Genomic DNA, 19,756 nt, shown 5'->3' with positions numbered 1-19,756 from the left:
ACACCTTAATAATCTTAGATTTATATGAGATTGTCTCTGGCTTGAAGATAAAGTACATATATTTGAAATTAATAGTCATATGGATAGGCAGCACAAAATACTCAAAAGATAAGATGTCCATCATCATGTAAGATGAAAATTATAATGGGGTGCAGAACATTTTGAAATGTTTGAAGTAACGTTCTTAGATTGCTTTAAACAAATTACTGCAATCAATTTGGAAATAAAAATGAAAGAACAGGGCTTTAGATCTCACTAATTTAGGCACAACAGACTTTTATTGTCTGTTCTGAGCACACCAAGTTCATTTTAGTGCAGTAATGTTAATAATAGCTGGTAAATAATTGTGCATATTCAGAAATGCATTTCAAGTTATTTTAATCTAATTACATCTTAACATTCCATTGACTTGAGGTGAAATGTTTTGAGGTTAGCATATTTGTACTTAATTTCGGCTTGCTTATTTCAGACATATTTATTTTGGGAACACACTTTATCACCTCAGCGTTGGAGCAATCTAAAGCCCTGATGAATTGATAAATATAAGAAATTTCACAGTTTTAGGAAGAATAGTCGTTTTTAAATCATTAATAATTCCTAAAATAAATCCCCTATTAATTTCATTGCCTAACCCGCCAGAACAAACAATAAAACAAATAAATAAAATGGCTTTTAATTTTATCTGGCAAAAAACCCAGATAGAATAAAACGGGAAATTTTAACTCAAGGCTATCCAAACGGCGGCATTAAAATGCTAAATATTTATAATTCTATGATAGCGTTAACATGTACATGGATCAGCAGACTCTTTTTATCTAATGCAGAATGTGAAATATTGTTTGAAGTTACTACAAAATGTGTGGAGATTATTTTATCAAAATACAAATTAAGAAATTAAAAAGCTATTGTGGGGAAAATGTCTTTCATAACTGGTGGTTATTTCAACATAAAACAAATCCAGAAAGCATAAATAAAATAATTAGAATCAATATTTGGTATAACAGTAAAATAACTATTGACCAGAAACCATGGGCGTATGGGGACTCTTTGATTTAGGGGGGCAGGAGGGGTTGATTTGCCTGAAATTTTACCCAGATAAAAACTGCCCGAATTTCCCCCACTGTTTTGCCCGAATTTGGGGGGGGGGGGCAATTGCCCCCCCCCCCCCCCCCCCCCCCCCCCGATCGTACGCCCATGCCAGAAACCAATTTATGATATACATAGCAATGAAATATATCGATCTACAGAAACCATAATGTATTTTAGTTACAGTGAAAATATAGAAATCATAGTTATACTTTTGTCAACAAGTTCAGGATTCAATTATCTCCCTTGTAACTTATTGCGATCTGATTATTGAGGTCACTGTGGCTTCATCGTTTTTACTTTTGTGATTACCAGTGCAAATTATCGTATTTGAAAAATAAAATTAATTAATTTAAATAAAAGTACCTATAAAAAAATGTATGTGAAGCGTAAAGTCGGTAAAATATCTTAAACTGATTGGGTAAGGAAGGAAGGAAGGAAATGTTTTATTTAACGACGCGCTCAACACATTTTATTATACAACACATACAGTTATATGGCGTCGGACATATGGTTAAGGACCACACAGTCACTGAGAAAGGAAACCCGCTGTCGCCACTTCATGGCCTACTCTTTTCAATTAGTAGCAAGTGATCTTTTATATACACCATCCCATAGACAGGATAGCACATACTACAGCCTTTTGTATACCAGTCGTGGTGCACTGGCTGGGACGGGAAATAGCCCAATAGGCCCACCGACGGGGATCGATCCTAGACCGACCGCGCATCTAGCGAACGCTTTACCACTGGGCTACGCTCCGCCCCTCTGATTGGGTACGAAGACAAATAATGGTGACACAATGTGCTGTCACTGAGTGTAAGTTAAAATTTCACTGCGCGTTGGATTCAAGTTTTTTTAATTTTTATTTTATTTTATTATTATTATTTATTTTTTCAAAAATTAGGAAAGATGTGTATAATAAATATACAATGAAATAGCCTCTATATATTGATCGTGGTATGTGCTACTCTGTCTGTGGGATGGTGCATATAAAATATCCCTTGCTGCTAATCGAAAAGCGTAGCCCATGATGTGGCGACAGCGGATTTCCTATCTCAATATCTGTATGAGTGCGTCGTTAAATAAAACATTTCTTTCTATATATTGATCATAAAATGAACTGTTTAAAGAAAAAATATCTGGGTCAAAAATAGAATAATAAACTAAATGCCCGTTATTATCAAGTTTTTATTGCTGTTGAATTAATTTTAGTTGTGAATGAATTCATTCGGGACACAAACTTTTTTTTTTTTTTTTTTTTATTGTCCCAGATCACAAACATAGCAGTGTCAGGGATGGGAGCCCCAAATCACTGTTGTACATAATACACAAAGAAAAAAGTTAAGCACCCCTAGATGTAATTAGTACTGAAATAGCCCCATTCGTAAAAACTGCAAATTACGTGACGAGTATGTCAAGAATGGTGTTCCATCGAAATAATAGGAGAGTACAATGACAACTGTGACGTCCCACAACAGAACGACATGCACATCCATCATGCTTTGCTCAAAATGCAGTATCAATACACTGCAATTGTTGCCATTTAACATCACTGTCTTGTATTGTTGAAGTTTAATTGTTGAATATGGCACGTCGACGGTTATCAGAGGCCCAAAGATGGTGTATTATTGGTATGCATGTGACCGGCATGACCTTCAAAAGTATAGGACGTCAACTGGGGTATCATTACACCATAATCAGCAGACTGATACGAAAACACGGGCATACCAATGCTGTAAAGGATCTCCCACGGTCAGGGAGACCGCGGCTAACGTCACAACACGAGGACAGGGCCCTGCTTCGGCTCATACGTCGTCAACCCTTTGCTACGTCTTGATAGTCACTGGTAACTTGTTTATTATACTGAATGCTTTTTTAAAAATATGAAAAAAAAGCATTTTTTGGTATTAGAAACACCAGGATGACCAGAAACACTTCGGTTGTACAGAAATAGATAATCTAAACAATACAATATAAGTAATGTTTGATTGCAGTGATCATAAACGGCTCTAATAGAGAAACATATGCCTTAGTGTTTAAATACTAGAGTGTGTCCCTTTAAATGTTACTAATGATAAATATACAGTAACTAACTGTACACGTGTAATCTAATCCTATTCACATAAATATGTTGTATTGTATTACTGTATAAAGAAATATAGTTAAATAAACATTTAGAAAGGGATGTGGATGAACGGTTACAAGAATGACGCATTTGTACGGGTTTTCATTTTAGTAACGGGGTAGACCGGCTTTTGGCCTAATTAAACAAAAATGCTCGAATCTGGATAATCACTACGCATTTTAAATAATTTTGCTAGTAGAATGATGGAAATATATGGTGAAAAAAGGTCTCAGGTTAGCACATTTTGCATGAAAATCTCTGTCATTTCCCCCCGAAAATCTGTCATTTGTCCGAATTTGAGGTTTTGCTCCAACACCTTGTACGCTTATATGCGTTTGTGTTACTCACGGCTAACGTTTTATTACAATGTCAAAAACCAGGAAGAACATTCCACAAGGTGAATTTTTTCTATAGCTAATATGCTACAGCGAGAAAGCCGAGATATTAGGGACACGTTCGCAAACCTTTGCCTTGTTATGAATAGGGCTGTCACGCTTACAATTTTTAAAACCTCTTAAACTGAACCCATTAAACGAAACTATACCTGTTTAAACGACCTAAGTAGCTACGTAGTAACTACTAGTTAATCAGTATACATAGGCCTATATAAAAGTTGACGAGAAATAATTCATATCATCTAGGAATAATCGCTCTTTCTAGGTTTATCTTAAATATAATCTGGCATACGATAATGTTTTCTTAAATGTGTATATCTCAACTTTAAATAAAAATAAATAAATATTTATACTAAATTAAAGTTGTATAGTGAAGTGTGTTGAGATTATTTACAAAATGTGTTCAACTAGCCCTAACTCTCTCTCTCTCTCTCTCTCTCTCTCTCTCTCTCTCTCTCTCTCTCTCTCTCTCTCTCTCTCTCTCTCTCTCTCTCTCTCTCACACACACACAAACTCTCTCGTTCAATGTCTCACTGTGTCTCTCTCTCTCTCTCTCTCTCTCTCTCTCTCTCTCTCTCTCTCTCTCTCTCTCACACACACACACACAAACTCTCGTTCAATGTCTCACTGTGTCTCTCTCTGTCTCTCTCTCTTCTCTCTCTCTCTCTCTCTCTCTCTCTCTCTCTCTCTCTCTCACACAATTCTCTCGTTCAATGTCTCACATTCTCTCTCTCTCTCTCTCTCTCTCTCTCTCTCTCTCTCTCTCTCTCTCTCTCTCACACACACACACAAAACTCTCGTTCAATGTCTCACTCTGTCTCTCTCTCTCTCTCTCTCTCTCTCTCTCTCTCTCTCTCTCTCTCTCTCTCTCTCTCTCTCTCACAACACAAATTCACCGTCAATGTCTCACATTTCAATGTCTCTCTCTGTGTCTCTCTCTCTCTCTCAACACACAAAACTATCTCAATGTCTCTCTCTCTGTATATGTCTCTCTCTCTCTGTCTCTCTCTCTCTCTCTCTCTCTCTCTCTTCTCACACACACAAACTCTCGTTCAATGTCTCACTGTGTGTCTCTCTCTCTCTCTGTATCTCTGTCTCTCTCTCTGTCTCTGTCTCTCTCTCTCTGTCTCTTTCTCTCTCCCTGTGTCTCTCTCTTTCACACACACACACACACACACTCTCTCTCTCTCTCTCTCTCTCTCTCTCTTCTCTCTCTCTCTCTCTCTCTCTCTCTCTCACAACACACACACACACTCTATCTCTTTCTCTCTCTCGTTCAATGTCTCACTGTGTCTCTCTCGGTCTCTCTCTCTCTCTCTCTCTCTCTCTCTCTCTCTCTCTCTCTCTCTCTCTCTCTCTCTCTCTCTCTCTCTCTTCTACACTGTGATAACTCGTTACTGTATCTCTGTGCAGCCCTACACTGTGATAACTCGTTACTGTATATCTGTGCAACCCTACACTGTGATAACTCGTTACTGTATCTCTGTGCAGCCCTACACAGTGTTAACTCGTTACTGTATCTCTCAATCTAATTAAAATTAGCTCCACTATTACATGTGGATCTAACACCAGCCAGTTGGAGCTCATGTCCACCAATCAAAACCTTACTTGCAGAATCCTGCCAGTGATTTAAAAATAATTTGAAAACATTCAGAATTATCCTGAGGGTATACGATATGTTTCATGTGAATTACGAATGCCTTATTTAGACCAGTAGAACTAATTTTAATCGGATTGCTAACAACACTGCGTAGTTCCCAATGTCCAGGTAAAATTTCGTCTGTAAATAATAATTTAAATATTGACCAATCACACTTCGTCTTTTATAACGTTATTTGGGAGCATACAAATTCTAGAAATATCGGGCGAGTCTATTTTAGTGGCCGCAGTACAGCGAACCATACCAATACGTACGGGGTGGGTTATCAGTCTTCAATTTTACATTAAAAATTATTTATTTATTTATAAAAAAAACCCCGACCAAACTAAATCAGTCTTCAGTTTTACATTACAAATTATTTATTTGATAAAATAAAACATCTTTTAAGGCATTCGTAATTCACACGAAACATGTCGTATACCCTCAGGATAATTCGGAATGTTTTCAAATTATTTTTAAATCACTGGCAGGATTCTGCAAGTAAGGTTTTGATTGGTGGACATGAGCTCCAACTGGCTGGTGTTAGATCCACATGTAATAGTGGAGCTAATTTTAATTAGATTGTGTATCTCTGTGCAGCCCTACACTGTGATAACTCGTTACTGTATCTTTGTGCAGCCCTGTGATAACTCGTTACTGTATCTCTGTGCAACCCTACACTGTGTTAACTCGTTACTGTATCTCTGTGCAACCCTACACTGTGTTAACTCGTTACTGTATATCTGTGCAACCCTACACTGTGTTAACTCGTTACTGTATCTCTGTGCAACCTTACACAGTGTTAACTCGTTACTGTATCTCTGTGCAGCCCTACACTGTGTTAGCTCGTTATTGTATCTATGTGCAGCCATATACTGTGTTAACTCGATATTGCATCTATGTGCAGCCCTACACTGTGTTAACTCGTTACTGTATCTCTGTGCAGCCCTACTCTGTGTTAACTCGTTAATGCATCTATGTGCAGCCCTACACTGTGTTAACTCGTTATTTTATCTATGTGCAGCCCTAAACCGTGTTAACTCGTTACTGTATCTATGTGCAGCCCTACACTGTGTTAACTCGTTATTTTATCTATGTGCAGCCCTAAACCGTGTTAACTCGTTACTGTATCTATGTGCAGCCCTACACTGTGTTAACTCGTTACTGTATCTATGTGCAGCCCTACACTGTGTTAACTGGTTACTTTATCTATGTGCAGCCCTTCACGGTCACCACGACTGGTACATCAAAGGCTGTGGTATGTGCTATCCTGTCTATGGGATGGTGCATAGAAAAGATCCTTTGTTGCTAAATCGGAAAGAGTAGCCCATGAAGTGGCGACAGCGGATTTCCTCTCTCAATATCTGTGTGGTCCTTAACCATATGCCCGACGCTATATAACCGTAAATAAAATGTGTTGAGTGCGTCGTTAAATAAAACATTTCCTTCCTTCGTTCCCTTCACGGTGTACACTCGTTACTGTACATCTGTGCAGCCATACACTGTGTTATCTCGTTATTTGATTTTTGTGGAGTCATACACTTTGTTAACCGTTAGATTATACCCTTGACAGTCGTAAAGAATTTGAGACGTACCATGGATAGGCTAACAACGGGCGTGGGGTCACACCAAACATTTTGGACGTCATTGATATTGTTACTCATTTGTTTGAGGTCTGTGTAGTGCATTCCTGTGTGAAGATAACCCACATTACTGTCATGATGTTTTGTCTAATTTGTCTGATTAAGTTTTGTGTTACGCATATCCGATTTTAAACACGGTGCAGGGGAAGTCTTATCTTCAACGTATATTAAGTTCCCCTCAGCGTGCAAATGAACAATTATAAAGATTGCTATATATATGTGTGTGTACCTACAACTTTTTTTATTTATATATAATTTTATATATCTATTTATCTATATATCATGTTAATATACAGGCGCACTATAGTCCAGTCAATGTATGGTTTGACCCAAAACAAATGAGAACAGAAATGTTTTGTTTTTGTTGGGGGTTTTTGTATTAAAATATGCATTCTATTTTTCTCTCAAAACTGTGTGCTAAATATGATTATTAGGGGGTAAAAAGTTGAAATAAGTAATAAAATTCAGGATTTTTTTTTTTTTTAATTTCTTCTTTTTTGTGTTACTAATTAAAGGGAATACAAATAAAAGTAAAACGTTGTTACTGATGAGCATCAGTAATAAAATTCGAGGAGTTGGGGCAGAAATGTATATTTTTAACAAAAATTTACATATTTTCAACAGAATCCCCAAATTTCTCACATTTTACGCATTGATGACGACATTGGGGGCGAGACGTAGTCCAGTGGTAATGCGGTCGGTTTGGGATCGATCCCCGTCAGTGGGCCCATTTGGGCTATTTCTCGCTCCAGCTAGTGCACACAAAGGCCGTGGTGTGTGCTATCCTGTCTACGGGATGGTGTACATTCAATTCGTTTATTGCTTTAAGCTACAAGCTTATCAGCGCAACATGTTTATACAGCATATATAAACACACAGGAGAATTAAATTATTATATACAATGAATCACATACTTTTGATCTAACATATTAAGTAACAATAAATTAAAATATATAAACCAAAATATATTAAATAAGTACATGCATGGAAGTAGTACATTCACAGTTATAACATATGCGTCTGAAAAGTAATAACTTTTATAATATTAGACAACAGATGAGTGCCGTAACCTGTATGCCAAACAAATATATTTACCAATATTTTTTTTTTTTTTTAGTGTTTTGTGTTTGCATCAGCTGTATATATTTAAAGACAGAAGGAATTCGTCTGTAGTATAACTTGATATATCGTTCTCTTAAGTTTTGGAATAATGGGCAAACTAGCATGAAGTGGTATTAATCTTCAACATCGTTATTACAATGGTGACATTTTCTATTGTTGCGTTCAATATTATGGTTACTTCCTCTTTCAATTTCCAAGACGAGGGATGATAATCTTAATTTGGTTATGTACTTTTTATAGTGGGCGGGTATGTGCTTACACAAATAAAATTGCAGAATAATATCCATTACAATATGTTTATATAATGTACATTTTGTTGATATCTGAATTTCATTTAGCAGATTCTGCTTAGCTTGGTCCAAAATACGCTGCTTCATTTTCATTAGAGTATAATTTACGTTGATGACATTCTAGTTTATCCAAAGATGACCAAATCCTAATTCATTTAAACTGTTTTTTCACAAAACCTGCCCAGTTATTAGAATAAGATTTTAATGTGTTATTCAATATTACTAAATTTTTGTACGCTGTTTTCAAAATACAGTTTTCAGTAGTCAGTAGTTGTACCCAGTACTTAAGTATTCTGTACATTCTTTGATAGTTCAGGGGATATTAAACCAAGGCTTGTCAGTATTTGAATGTGGCTTCTTAAAGGGACACGCCCTAGTTACGGCTAGTTGTTAACCATTACGGCGTGTCCCTTTAAGATTTTAATGTGTTATTCAATATTACTAAATTTTTGTACGCTTTTTTCAAAATACAGTTTTCAGTAGTCAGTAGTTGTACCCAGTACTTAAGTATTGTGTACATTCTTTGATAGTTCAGGGGATATTAAACCAAGGCTTGTCAGTATTTGAATGTGGTTTCTTAAAGGGACACGCCCTAGTTACGGCTAGTTGTTAACCATTACGGCGTTGTTTTTCGCTATTAAAACCCATTTTTCACAAATAAAATTGCACTTTACTTACATTTTATTATTTAGAATACACATTTCCATTCACCTGAAGTGCTTTTTGGTAATCCTGATGTTTGTAAAACCACGAAATGCATTTTTTGCATTTTTTCACAAAACGTGTTGTCGAGAAAAAACCGTTAAGCAAGCGAGGTCCAATCTATTTTTAATGTCACAGACGTTGGTATATCACGTGACCGTTATCATTTTGGTTCGGTTTGTTTTCTCGTGCACGGTTCGCGCAATCAATATCCGATTTGTTGTTGTTCATTTGTGAGATTTTTCTTCACAGTTCGTGAACATTTTCAGTAACAATAAAGTTCAGACAAGTAAGTGTCTCAATACAAAACGTTACAAACCCTTAAAACCAATAATTTTGCTAAGTCTTACGATATCTGGAGAGGGGATACAACCAGGACAGAACAGTTGGAACATGTCCAGGAGAGGTGAAACGAACGCACCCCAAGTCTGTGAAATTTGTCGTGACGTAGGCATTGTTGTGCTTCTACCGGTGACATCAGAATACTAACTTTCAAAATTATTTCAAGCAATTGGGACATGGGGATTCCCATGGTATTTATCGATATAAAACCTGCTTGTTCACTCCATTTGATAAAAACGTGATCTAAGTGTGTTACAGGTTTGTAGATTAACCAAATTATAATTTATTTTCGCTGGATGGAACTAGGGTGTGCGGCTTTAAGATTTTTGGCTCCGTCATTGCGTTTTGGTACTGTTTTACAAAAAGGCGACATAATTGTTTTTAATTTATCAGTGAACATATTAACCGCATTATTAACAGCTTCCTCGGATATGAAATCAGAATTAATAATGGGGTCTCTAAGCTCATCATAATTTAAACGTACTGCCATCACACACTGATGTTTATACTCATCTTTCCATTTAAAGACGTCCTTGACATTATAATCTCACTCATCATCTATAGTTATTTTGCACTCGTGCGTGATTGGCATAGACAACTTGAGCTGACAGTGCAAGGGGGCGTGGTCAGAATATTCAGTAAAACTGCACACAGTATACATGCTAATATATTCAAACATTTCAAAGCCTATAAGAATGTAATCAATTACACTATATCCATTAGCGCCACAGAAGGTGTAAGCTACCTGTGTGTCTTCCGTTTGCAATACGAAGAGAGGTGTTTTTACATACAATGAGCAGCCTGTTTTCGAAGTCGTTCACAACGACATCTGGGTTTGTGCGTCGAGCCATCTGCACGTCATTTGCATATGTAAACAGTGACTGTAACGAGTCGAGCATAGAACTGTGCAGTTGATCATTTACAATGAAACCGGACTGGGTTCCAGTTCTGCTATTAAAGTCGCCTATCATCATAATTTTGCCCTTATTTGAATAATGTTCAATATTTTTTTTCCATTTCATAAAACAGATCACGGCCGTAGTGTTTATAAAACGTTGAATTTGAAGGAGGTACGTAGATACAAGCCACATAAAGGTCATAATCAAACGGGAGAATTGAATTATCTATTTTCAACCAAATAATACTATCAAATTTTACTTCAACTAATGTTATATAGGGTTTATATTCGTTGTTCACAAAAATAACTGAACCACCTCCTTGTCTATAGTTAGATCTTTTTCTAGGTACTATGATAACGTTATAACCATCGAGTTCACAAGTAAAGTCATTTGGAATCCAACATTCACAAAATATATAACATCATCAGGGCCGTGGCTAGGATTTTTTGTTTGGGGGGGGGGGGGCAACTGAGTAGTTAGTAATCTAAAACTTCATAAACAGTTAAGAAGAGAATTTTCTTTAAGTTTCTATAATGCCTGCCGGATTTGTTTTGCCACCCACCCCCCCAACCCTCCCCCCTACCCCCCCCCCCGCCAGCTACGTCCCTGATCATATGTTCTTATAAAAGCACAAAACTATAAATCATTTAGTTTTTTCTCTAGGCCACGTTTACATTCCACGACAAAAGATTTAGGTCATGGGGAAACTTTCTCATCGCCGTCTCCTGCTGTGTGGCGGTAGCTGGGGTGGGTGTCGAGCTGTCGTTAGCAGTGAGTGGGGTCTGCCGTGCGCTGTTATCCTGGATCTGGGAGGGTGGTCGATCGGGCTGATTTCTCGGTCTCCACTGCTGGTTGTTCGGTATACTAGGGTTCCTGTTTGTAGATGGGTCATATGCATGTCCGTCAATATACAGCTGGTCGTATGTATACCAACTTGACTTTGGCTCCACGGCGTTGGTATTCTTTTAGTTTTGGTATTAAGGCCGATCTCCGTTGGTTAATTTCGGGGGTGGGGGGCTACTGTTGATATACAGCCAGGTCCGGTTTATCCCTCAACCTTTTTGCTACAGTGTTTAGCACCCATTCTTGATCCTGTTTTCCAGAAAGCCTTGCTATTATCCGTCTCGGTTTACCATCGTTCCGTGGGCGAAGGCGATGCACTTTTTGTAAATGAATATTGTTAGTATCAGGTATACCGAGTACGTTTTCTGTGAATGTCTTCACCACAACCTTGTGTTCTCCCCGTCATTCTCGTGAATACCACTGAATATCAGATTGTATTTCATGGTGTGTGACTGCAGACGCAGTAAATCCTCCCTATTGTTATCATCATCAGTATCAATATCAGTATCATTATTAGTGGTGGTGATAGTAGTAGTAGTAGTAGTAGTAGTAGTAGTACAAGTACAAGTAGTAGTAGTACAAGTAGAAGTAGTAGTAGTAGTGGTAGTAGAGGTAGTAGTAGTAGTAGTAGTAGAGATAATAGTAATAGTAGTAGTACAAGTACAAGTAGTAGTAGTACAAGTAGAAGTAGTAGTAGTAGTGGTAGTAGAGGTAGTAGTAGTAGTAGTAGTAGAGATAATAGTAATAGTAGTGGTAGTAGAGGTAGTAGTAGTAGTAGTAGTAGAGGTAACAGTAATAGTAGTAGTAGTAGTAGAGGTAATAGTAATAGTAGTAGTAGAGGTAATAGTAATAGTAGTAGTAGAGGTAATAGTAGTAGTAGTAGAGGTATTAGTAATAGTAGTAGTAGTAGTAGTAGAGGTAATAGTAATAGTAGTAGTAATAGAGGTAATAGTAGTAGTAGAGGTAATAGTAATAGTAGTAGTAGTAGTAGAGGTAATAGTAATAGTAGTAGTAGTAGTAGAGGTAATAGTAATAGTAGTAGTAGTATAGGTAATAGTAGTAGTAGTAGTAGTTGATGTAATAGTAGTAGTAGTAGAGGTAATAGTAATAGTAGTAGTAGTAGTAGAGGTAATAGTAATAGTAGTAGTAGTAGAGGTAATAGTAGTAGTAGTAGAGGTAATAGTAATAGTAGTAGTAGTAGTAGAGGTAATAGTAATAATAGTAGTAGTAGAGGTAATAGTAGTAGTAGTAGAGGTAATAGTAATAGTAGTAGTAGTAGTAGAGGTAATAGTAATAGTAGTAGTAGTAGTAGAGGTAATAGTAGTAGTAGTAGTAGTAGTAGAGGTAATAGCAATAGTAGTAGTAGTAGTAGAGGTAATGGTAATAGTAGTAGTAGTAGTAGAGGTAATAGTAATAGTAGTAGTAGTAGTAGTAGTAGTTCACGAGCGTAGGAAGATGGTATAAATATAAAGCAAAATATCAGAAAAGTGTGGGGGGGGGGGGAGACACATGCCCCTTTACCCCACCCCCATTTCCTACGCCAGTGTAGTAGTAGTAGTAGAAGTAGTAGTAGTAGTAATACAAGTAGTAGTAGTACAAGTAAAGTAGTAGTAGCAGCAGCAGCAGTAGTAGTAGTAGCAGCAGCAGTAGTAGTAGTAGAAGTAGTAGTAGTAGTAGTAGAGGTAGCAGTAGTGGCAGTAGCGGTAGTAGTGGCAGTAGTAGTGGTAGTAGTAGTAGCAGTAGTAGTAGTAGTAGTAGAGGTAATAGTAGTAGTAGAGGTAATAGTAATAGTAGTAGTAGTAGTAGAGGTAATAGTAATAGTAGTAGTAGTAGAGGTAATAGTAATAGTAGTAGTAGTAGTAGAGGTAATAGTAATAGTAGTAGTAGTAGTAGAGGTAATAGTAATAGTAGTAGTAGTAGTAGAGGTAATAGTAATAGTAGTAGTAGTAGTAGTAGTAGAGGTAATAGTAGTAGTAGTAGAGGTAATAGTAATAGTAGTAGTAGTAGTAGTTGTAGTTGTAGTAGTAGTAGTAGTAGTAGTACTAGTAATAGTAGCAGTAGTAGTAGTAGTAGAGGTAGTAGAGGTACTAGTGATAGTAGTAGTATTATTAGTTGTTGTTAGCATTGGTATTGGTATTGTTATTATTATTTATCATTACCATCATCATCATTGTTATACATTTTGGTATAATAATAATAATAATAAAAATAATGATGATGATGATGATGATTATTATTATTATTATTATTATTTATTCTTTATTAATATTATTATTTATTATTATTATTATTATTTATTATTGTGGTAGTAATGATGACGATGATGCGGATTATAGTGGGGATGATTTATTATTTCAGCCTGGTCAATCAGCTAATCTGAATGTCCTCCCTACTGGTGACCGACCAGACGCAGATGATGATTTCCAGTCGGAGTCGGAGGAAACAGACAGTGAAACGGAGTCAAAACCTGTACAATTCTGCGGCCGGCCTCAGGTGCAGACAGATGCACCAATAAGAAGCGAATCTACTAAGTATGAAAGGTTTTGTTTAATGACACCACTGGATCACATTAATTTATTAATCATCGGCTATTGCATGTCAAACGTTTGGTAATTTTTTAGGTATATTATTAGAGAGAAAACCCGCTATATTTTTCCATCTGATAGACAGGATAGGGCATGTAATGGCCTTTGATATATCACTCATGGTGCACTGACTGGAATACCAAGTATGAGTACATTTATTTTTAGTTTGACTCCAGGCATCGACTGCAGCCATGGCTGTACACACCTAGATTGCGGAGGATTATTTCCGCTAGACAAATGAAAATGTAGGGTTGGTTTTTTTTAGTTTGAAAACATTATTTATGTCCACCTAAGGCTTGGGTTGCAAAGACTGTTACTGTATCACCTGGCTTTGAGTTGGTAAGACCATCTGTTACTGTATCATCTGGCTTTGAGTTGGTAAGACCATCTGTTACTGTATCACCAGGGTTTGAGTTGAGAAGACCCTTTGTTACTGTTCAAACATGGTTTAAGCTGTGAAGACCCTCAGTTACTGTGCCACCATGGTTTAAGCTGCGAAAACTTTCTGTTACTGTGCCACCAAGGTTTAAGCTGCGAAGACCCTCTGTTAGTGTGCCACCAGGGTTTAAGCTGCGAAGACCCTCTGTTACTGTGCCACCAGGGTTTAAGCTGCGAAGACCCTCTGTTACTGTGCCACCAGGTTTGTGTTGCCGTTTGCCAAGTCGACAAATATATTACTAAAGCTGAATTTAGCAAACATGTTTGATTCGTAATTCGCTAAAATGCTAAGTTGAAAATCTCAGCATAATAGTATAAGTCGGCTGAAATGTATCGATTATGTAACAGTAATCTTAGAAATGTTAACTGTCTTAAACACTTAGGAGATAACGATATGGAGTTTTTAGATTTGCGGGTGTTATTGTCTATTTGATCCCGCAAATGTCATTTTTGATCGAAGGCATTTGTAAACCCTTGAACTGTCAACTTGGCCTGTTCCAATTGCTAATGACGTCATTAGCTTTCCAGGTGTTATTTTCATTTGACCCAGAAAAAACAATGTAATTAACCAATCACAATACAGAACACACTTGACATCAGTTTACAATTTAAAATATATATGAAGATCTTTAATACCCCAAATGCACCCTAATTACAGACCCTCTGGTTAATTTGATTTAGGCCAGACCATGGCATCGCACAATAAGTCTACCACTCAATGGGCATTACGGCGATCAAGATCTAACCTCTATCCACTAATCCTTGCTCTGGACAGACGATCCAGACAGCTTCTACGTGTGGCCAGAGCAGCGTCCTTGAATGTTGATAAAGTATATGCACAAAAAAGAGAAGATAATAGATATTTAAGAAAAACATGGCGATAGGTTCTAAGACTGATTTTTCAGTTAAACTAATGTGTCCTATTTACACAAATTAAAAATGCTTTCAATGCATACATTCATCTTTTCGTAGCGGGGATTCTCTTGTACATGATCTGGTTCCACACACCTCAATGAGGACACAGCACAGCATGGCCGTTGATGTACCAGTCATGCAGAACTGGGATGAGCGGCAAATAATCTAATGTTTTCACTTCTATGGGTAGATCCATTGCACCTCAGATGGAAGAACTACTGTTGCCCTGTACTGTTACCAGCTCATTTGGAGACCAAACACGATGATTTTAAAGTCTTCGTTAAGTCATTGACTACACTATATTGAGTAACATACAAAACAGAATTTGTCATTTCTTTTGCTTTTTGTTAAATTCAGATATTACGTTTTCATGTACTGAATAGCTTTTTAAAAATATATATATATATTTGTATAATTTGAGTAAAACAGAATATACCATTTTATCTGTTTTAGGAAGAAAACAAAATGGGATATCTTCAAAGAAAATTCCAACGAAGCAGCAAGTGTATCAGACGATCAAAAATGGCGAAATGCTTACGTCATGTTGACTGTTACACTTTGCTGTTTCTTCTTTATCATCGTCCTGGCAACTGCAACCCTGTCGAAGCTGACCTTTCTCTTGATGACATACAACATTTACCCACGTGATAACTTCACATTTGAATATAACAATGAAACATATACTTTAAAATCGCACGATCACGTGATCGAAGTGAAGTGGGTATGGGCGTTGCTGATGGCGATATGTGCTCCATATTTGTTCACAGCATGTTCCTGTTTGTGGAGGCTGATATTCAAGAAAACAGGAAAACTAAAATTTGTTCCTCTGCTGATGGTGAGTAATCTGTTGGTGTGTATCATCTCTGTGTGTAAATTCCGATTAAAATCAACCAAGTCAATTACACAGAGATCTCGAAATCTATCACATTTTATATTTCAGTTTAATGTTCATGTCTATATGCACTCAGCTGTCTGGGCCTCGGTAATTGTAGTATTAAACCCCGCACATGCATCATGAAAATTCACTTTGTGTTGAAAGAAAGAAATGTTTTATTTATTTAACGACGCACTCAACACATTTTATTTACGGTTATATGGCGTCAGACATATGGTTAAGGACCACACAAAGTTTGAGAGGAAACCCGCTGTCGCCACTACATGGGCTACTCTTTCCGATTAGCAGCAAGGGATCTTTTATTTGCGCTTCCCACAGGCAGGATAGCACAAACCATGGCCTTTGTTAAATCACTTATGGATCACTGGTCGGTGCAAGTGGTTTACATACATACCACAACCTTTGTTACACCAGTGGTGGAGTACTGGCTGGAACGAGAAATAGCCCAATGGGGGGGGGGGGGGGCACCAACGGAAATCGATGCTAGTAATAAATGGGAGATAACCTGGAGTACTTATGCCAATTTAATTATTTTTAATTGGTGTAAAAATGTATGCAATCCAAACTCCTAATTGTATCCGATTTACTTTTTAGCGTGAAAGATAGATGTACGTTCTTACATGGGAGGCTAGTGATCAAACGTACAAAAGGTGTACATATGAAGAAAGCTGGGGGGTTTTAAATTCCAGATTTTGTGTATGGATAGTCCCTTACAGTTTATATTTCACCTCAGGCAGCTGATTTTTAAAATTAAAATGTGATACAGTGAAACCTCTCAAAAACGGACCCTATCAGAAATGAAATTATTTCAATACCGGACGTTCTTCAAGGTCCCCATTTTAAATATCAGTACAAAACAAGACTCTCTCTAAACCGGATACCTCTTAAAACTGGATATTTTACTTGGTTCCGAGCGTGTCCGATTTGGGGGGGGGAGGGGGTCACTGTACAATTAAACCTATGTTAAGTAACCACTTGACGAAGTAGTAAAATATAGTCTCTTTACAGCTAGTGGCTGCCTAATACAGGTTAATTAACAAATACTTAGAGGGTGGATGGTTATCACAGACCTTGAGATAGAAACCAATGGAGGGGAGCGATTAATTTTCCCCTGACTTAGCTTAGTAAGCAGGGCTTTAGATTGCACTAACGCTGAGGCTATAAAAAACAGAAAGAAAGAAATATGGTCAAGGACCACACAGATTTTGAGAGGAAACCCACTGTCGCCACTACATGGGCTACTCTTTCCGATTAGCAGCAAGGGATCTTTTATATGCACTTTCCCAGAGACAGGAAAGCACATACCACAGCCTTTGTCCAGTTGTGGTGCACTGGTTGGAACGAGAAAAACCCCAATCAGCTGAATGGATCCACCGAGGTGGTTCGATCCCGCGACGCAAACACCTCAAGCGAGCACTCACCCGACTCGGCTAAATCCCGTCCCCTGAGCTATTGGATGTCAAACATTTGATAATTTTGACATATAGTCTTGAAGACGAAACCTGCTACATTTTTCCATTAGTAACAAGAGATCTCTTATATGCACCATCCCACAGACAGGATATCATATACTATGGCCTTTGATATACCAGTTGTGGTGCACTGGATGGAGGAATTTAACAATGCAACATTTTTCTGTGTACATGTCAGAGACTTGAACCAATTACTGAATGAAAGAAAGAAATGTTTTATTTAACGACGCACTCAACACATTTTATTTACGGTTATATGGCGTCAGACATATGGTTAAGGACCACACAGATTTTGAGAGGAAACCCGCTGTCGCCACTACATGGGCTACTCTTTCCGATTAGCAGCAAGAGATCTTTTATTTGTGCTTCCCACAGGCAGGATAGCACAAACCATGGCCTTTGTTGAACCAGTTATGGATCACTGGTCGGTGCAAGTGGTTTACACCTACCCATTGAGCCTTGCGGAGTACTCACTCAGGGTTTGGAGTCGGTATCTGGATTAAAAATCCCATGCCTCGACTGGGATCCGAACCCAGTACCTACCAGCCTGTAGACCGATGGCCTAACCACGACGCCACCGAGGCCGGTCTTTGTGTTGAAGTCAATACACTTTTCTGAAGCGTATGTATAATTAATGTTCTTCTTTCTAGGCTATGATTGCAGAGACTCTCCACACGATTGGCTTGTGTCTCCTAGTTTTTTACGTCATACCCAGCTTCGATCCACTGATTGGCGCTCTCCTGTTGACCAACGTAGCGTTCGTCCCGGCTGTTTTGAAAATATTCGAGTCTAACGTCGACCGACATGGCTATGATGCCTTGCAGTCCAGCAAAAAAGAGTCGTCTTGTAAAAAGGCTTGGGGAACCGTCATGGATGTAGTCATGGCAACATTACACGCAGGAGTAATGGGCGTCTGGTCTTACAAAGCGTACGTGGAAATGAACGATTTAATCTTGACCGTCCTCATCCCAGTTTCCCTCATCTTGACGTCTGTATCTTGGTGGGACAATTATGTGCATACTCCAAAGATGAAGGGAAAGAAAACGAAATCCACAATGAACGGATACACGAAAGGAAAGGGAATAGAACCCGTGGAGAACGGACACATGAAAGGAAAGGAAACAGAACTCGCGCATAACGGACACACAAAGCCCATTAACCAAGATGAACTGAAAGGTAACATTTTGGCCAGACTCAAAAAGTCCATCAGAAAGCGATGCACCAAGATCTATCTGATCACTTCAGTATGGAAGATCATCCTGACGATGGCTATCCCAGCAGTGTTCCTGTCACTGGGCAGCAAAGGATGTCTGGAGATTTTCTTCTTCATTAATAGTGATGTTCAGGAAAAGTGCTCGCCTTTTGAAAACATCACGCTGAAAAACAGGAATCCTGACATGCTGCCATTAATCATTGCATCAATGAACATCCTGTTCAGCATCGTCTGCTACAAGGCAGGGAAGTCCGCCTGCAAGATCTTGGCACAGGTAAAACACGCTGGTTTAAGATGTCCAAGGACGTAAGCTATGATTCATATTTATACATAGACAGAACTACATACCAGTTGTTTTCCCCATGTTGGTTATTGCACGAGTTTATAGTTCGAATGATTATTATACCACGAGACCGTGTACTGGTCGATTGGTATAAATCTTGCGTGCTATAAACGAGTGTAATAAAGAGAATGGGAAAACTACTGGTATGTGGTTCTGTCAGTATTACATATTATATCTCCGATTACAAACAAGTTGGCAGCATTCAGTTTAAAGAGACGTTCCTGAGTTTGCTGCAATTTTAAAGATATTATTGACTAACAGATACTTTTTGACGACTGTAATTACATATCAAATATATTTTTCTGCATAAAATATTAGTGGCTGTATATTAAATGTGTTTTTGATCGTTCTAGTATTTGTACTAGGTTAAATTTTATTTTATTTCCTAAAAAATTATTTTTTCGTACGTACGAAATTATGTGAAGACAAAATCCAGTTTGGGCTTCTTACAAATATTAAGACGACCAGAAACACATTGAATATACAGACACTGATATTCTAAACAAGAAAATATATTTAATATGTAAGGTTAATCGTAGAACTATTTTATTAGTCGGAAACATCTTACAATGCCGCAAACTCGGGAATGTCCCTTTAAAGTATTTCTACGATTAAACTTACATATTAAATATATTTTCTGGTTTAGAATATCAGTGTCTGTATATTCAATGTGTTTCTGTTCGTCTTAATATTTGTAAGAAGGCCAAACTGGATTTTGTCCTCAAATAATACGTACGAAAAACATTTGTTTTGGAAATAAAATGAAATTTAACCTAGTACAAATATTATAACGATCAGAAACACGT

General features: G+C 37.6%; 1 protein-coding gene across 1 annotated transcript; it reads left to right on the top strand.

The window, feature by feature from the left end:
• Positions 1-13,469: 13,469 nt before the first annotated feature.
• LOC121387299 lies at positions 13,470-18,917 on the top strand. The gene is made up of 3 exons (XM_041518320.1): positions 13,470-13,582; positions 15,481-15,862; positions 18,045-18,917. The coding sequence occupies exons 1-3, from the start codon at positions 13,470-13,472 to the stop codon at positions 18,915-18,917; spliced, it is 1,368 nt and encodes a 455-aa protein (XP_041374254.1).
• Positions 18,918-19,756: the final 839 nt, after the last annotated feature.

The sequence above is a fragment of the Gigantopelta aegis genome, chromosome 13 (genome assembly GCF_016097555.1).
Source record: "Gigantopelta aegis isolate Gae_Host chromosome 13, Gae_host_genome, whole genome shotgun sequence".
In the NCBI taxonomy this organism is placed as follows: Eukaryota; Metazoa; Mollusca; class Gastropoda; order Neomphalida; family Peltospiridae; genus Gigantopelta; species Gigantopelta aegis.
The sequence above is the reverse complement of the archived record's forward strand: the minus strand, read 5'-3'. Positions and strand labels throughout refer to the sequence as shown.

Bases quoted from the DNA above. Each gene is read 5' to 3' on its own strand.
- LOC121387299 (XM_041518320.1), top strand. From the start codon at position 13,470: ATGTCCTCCCTACTGGTGACCGACCAGACGCAGATGATGATTTCCAGT. The intron at 13,583-15,480 runs GTGCAGACAGAT...TATCTGTTTTAG, and splicing joins AATTCTGCGGCCGGCCTCAG to GAAGAAAACAAAATGGGATA. The intron at 15,863-18,044 runs GTGAGTAATCTG...TCTTCTTTCTAG, and splicing joins AATTTGTTCCTCTGCTGATG to GCTATGATTGCAGAGACTCT.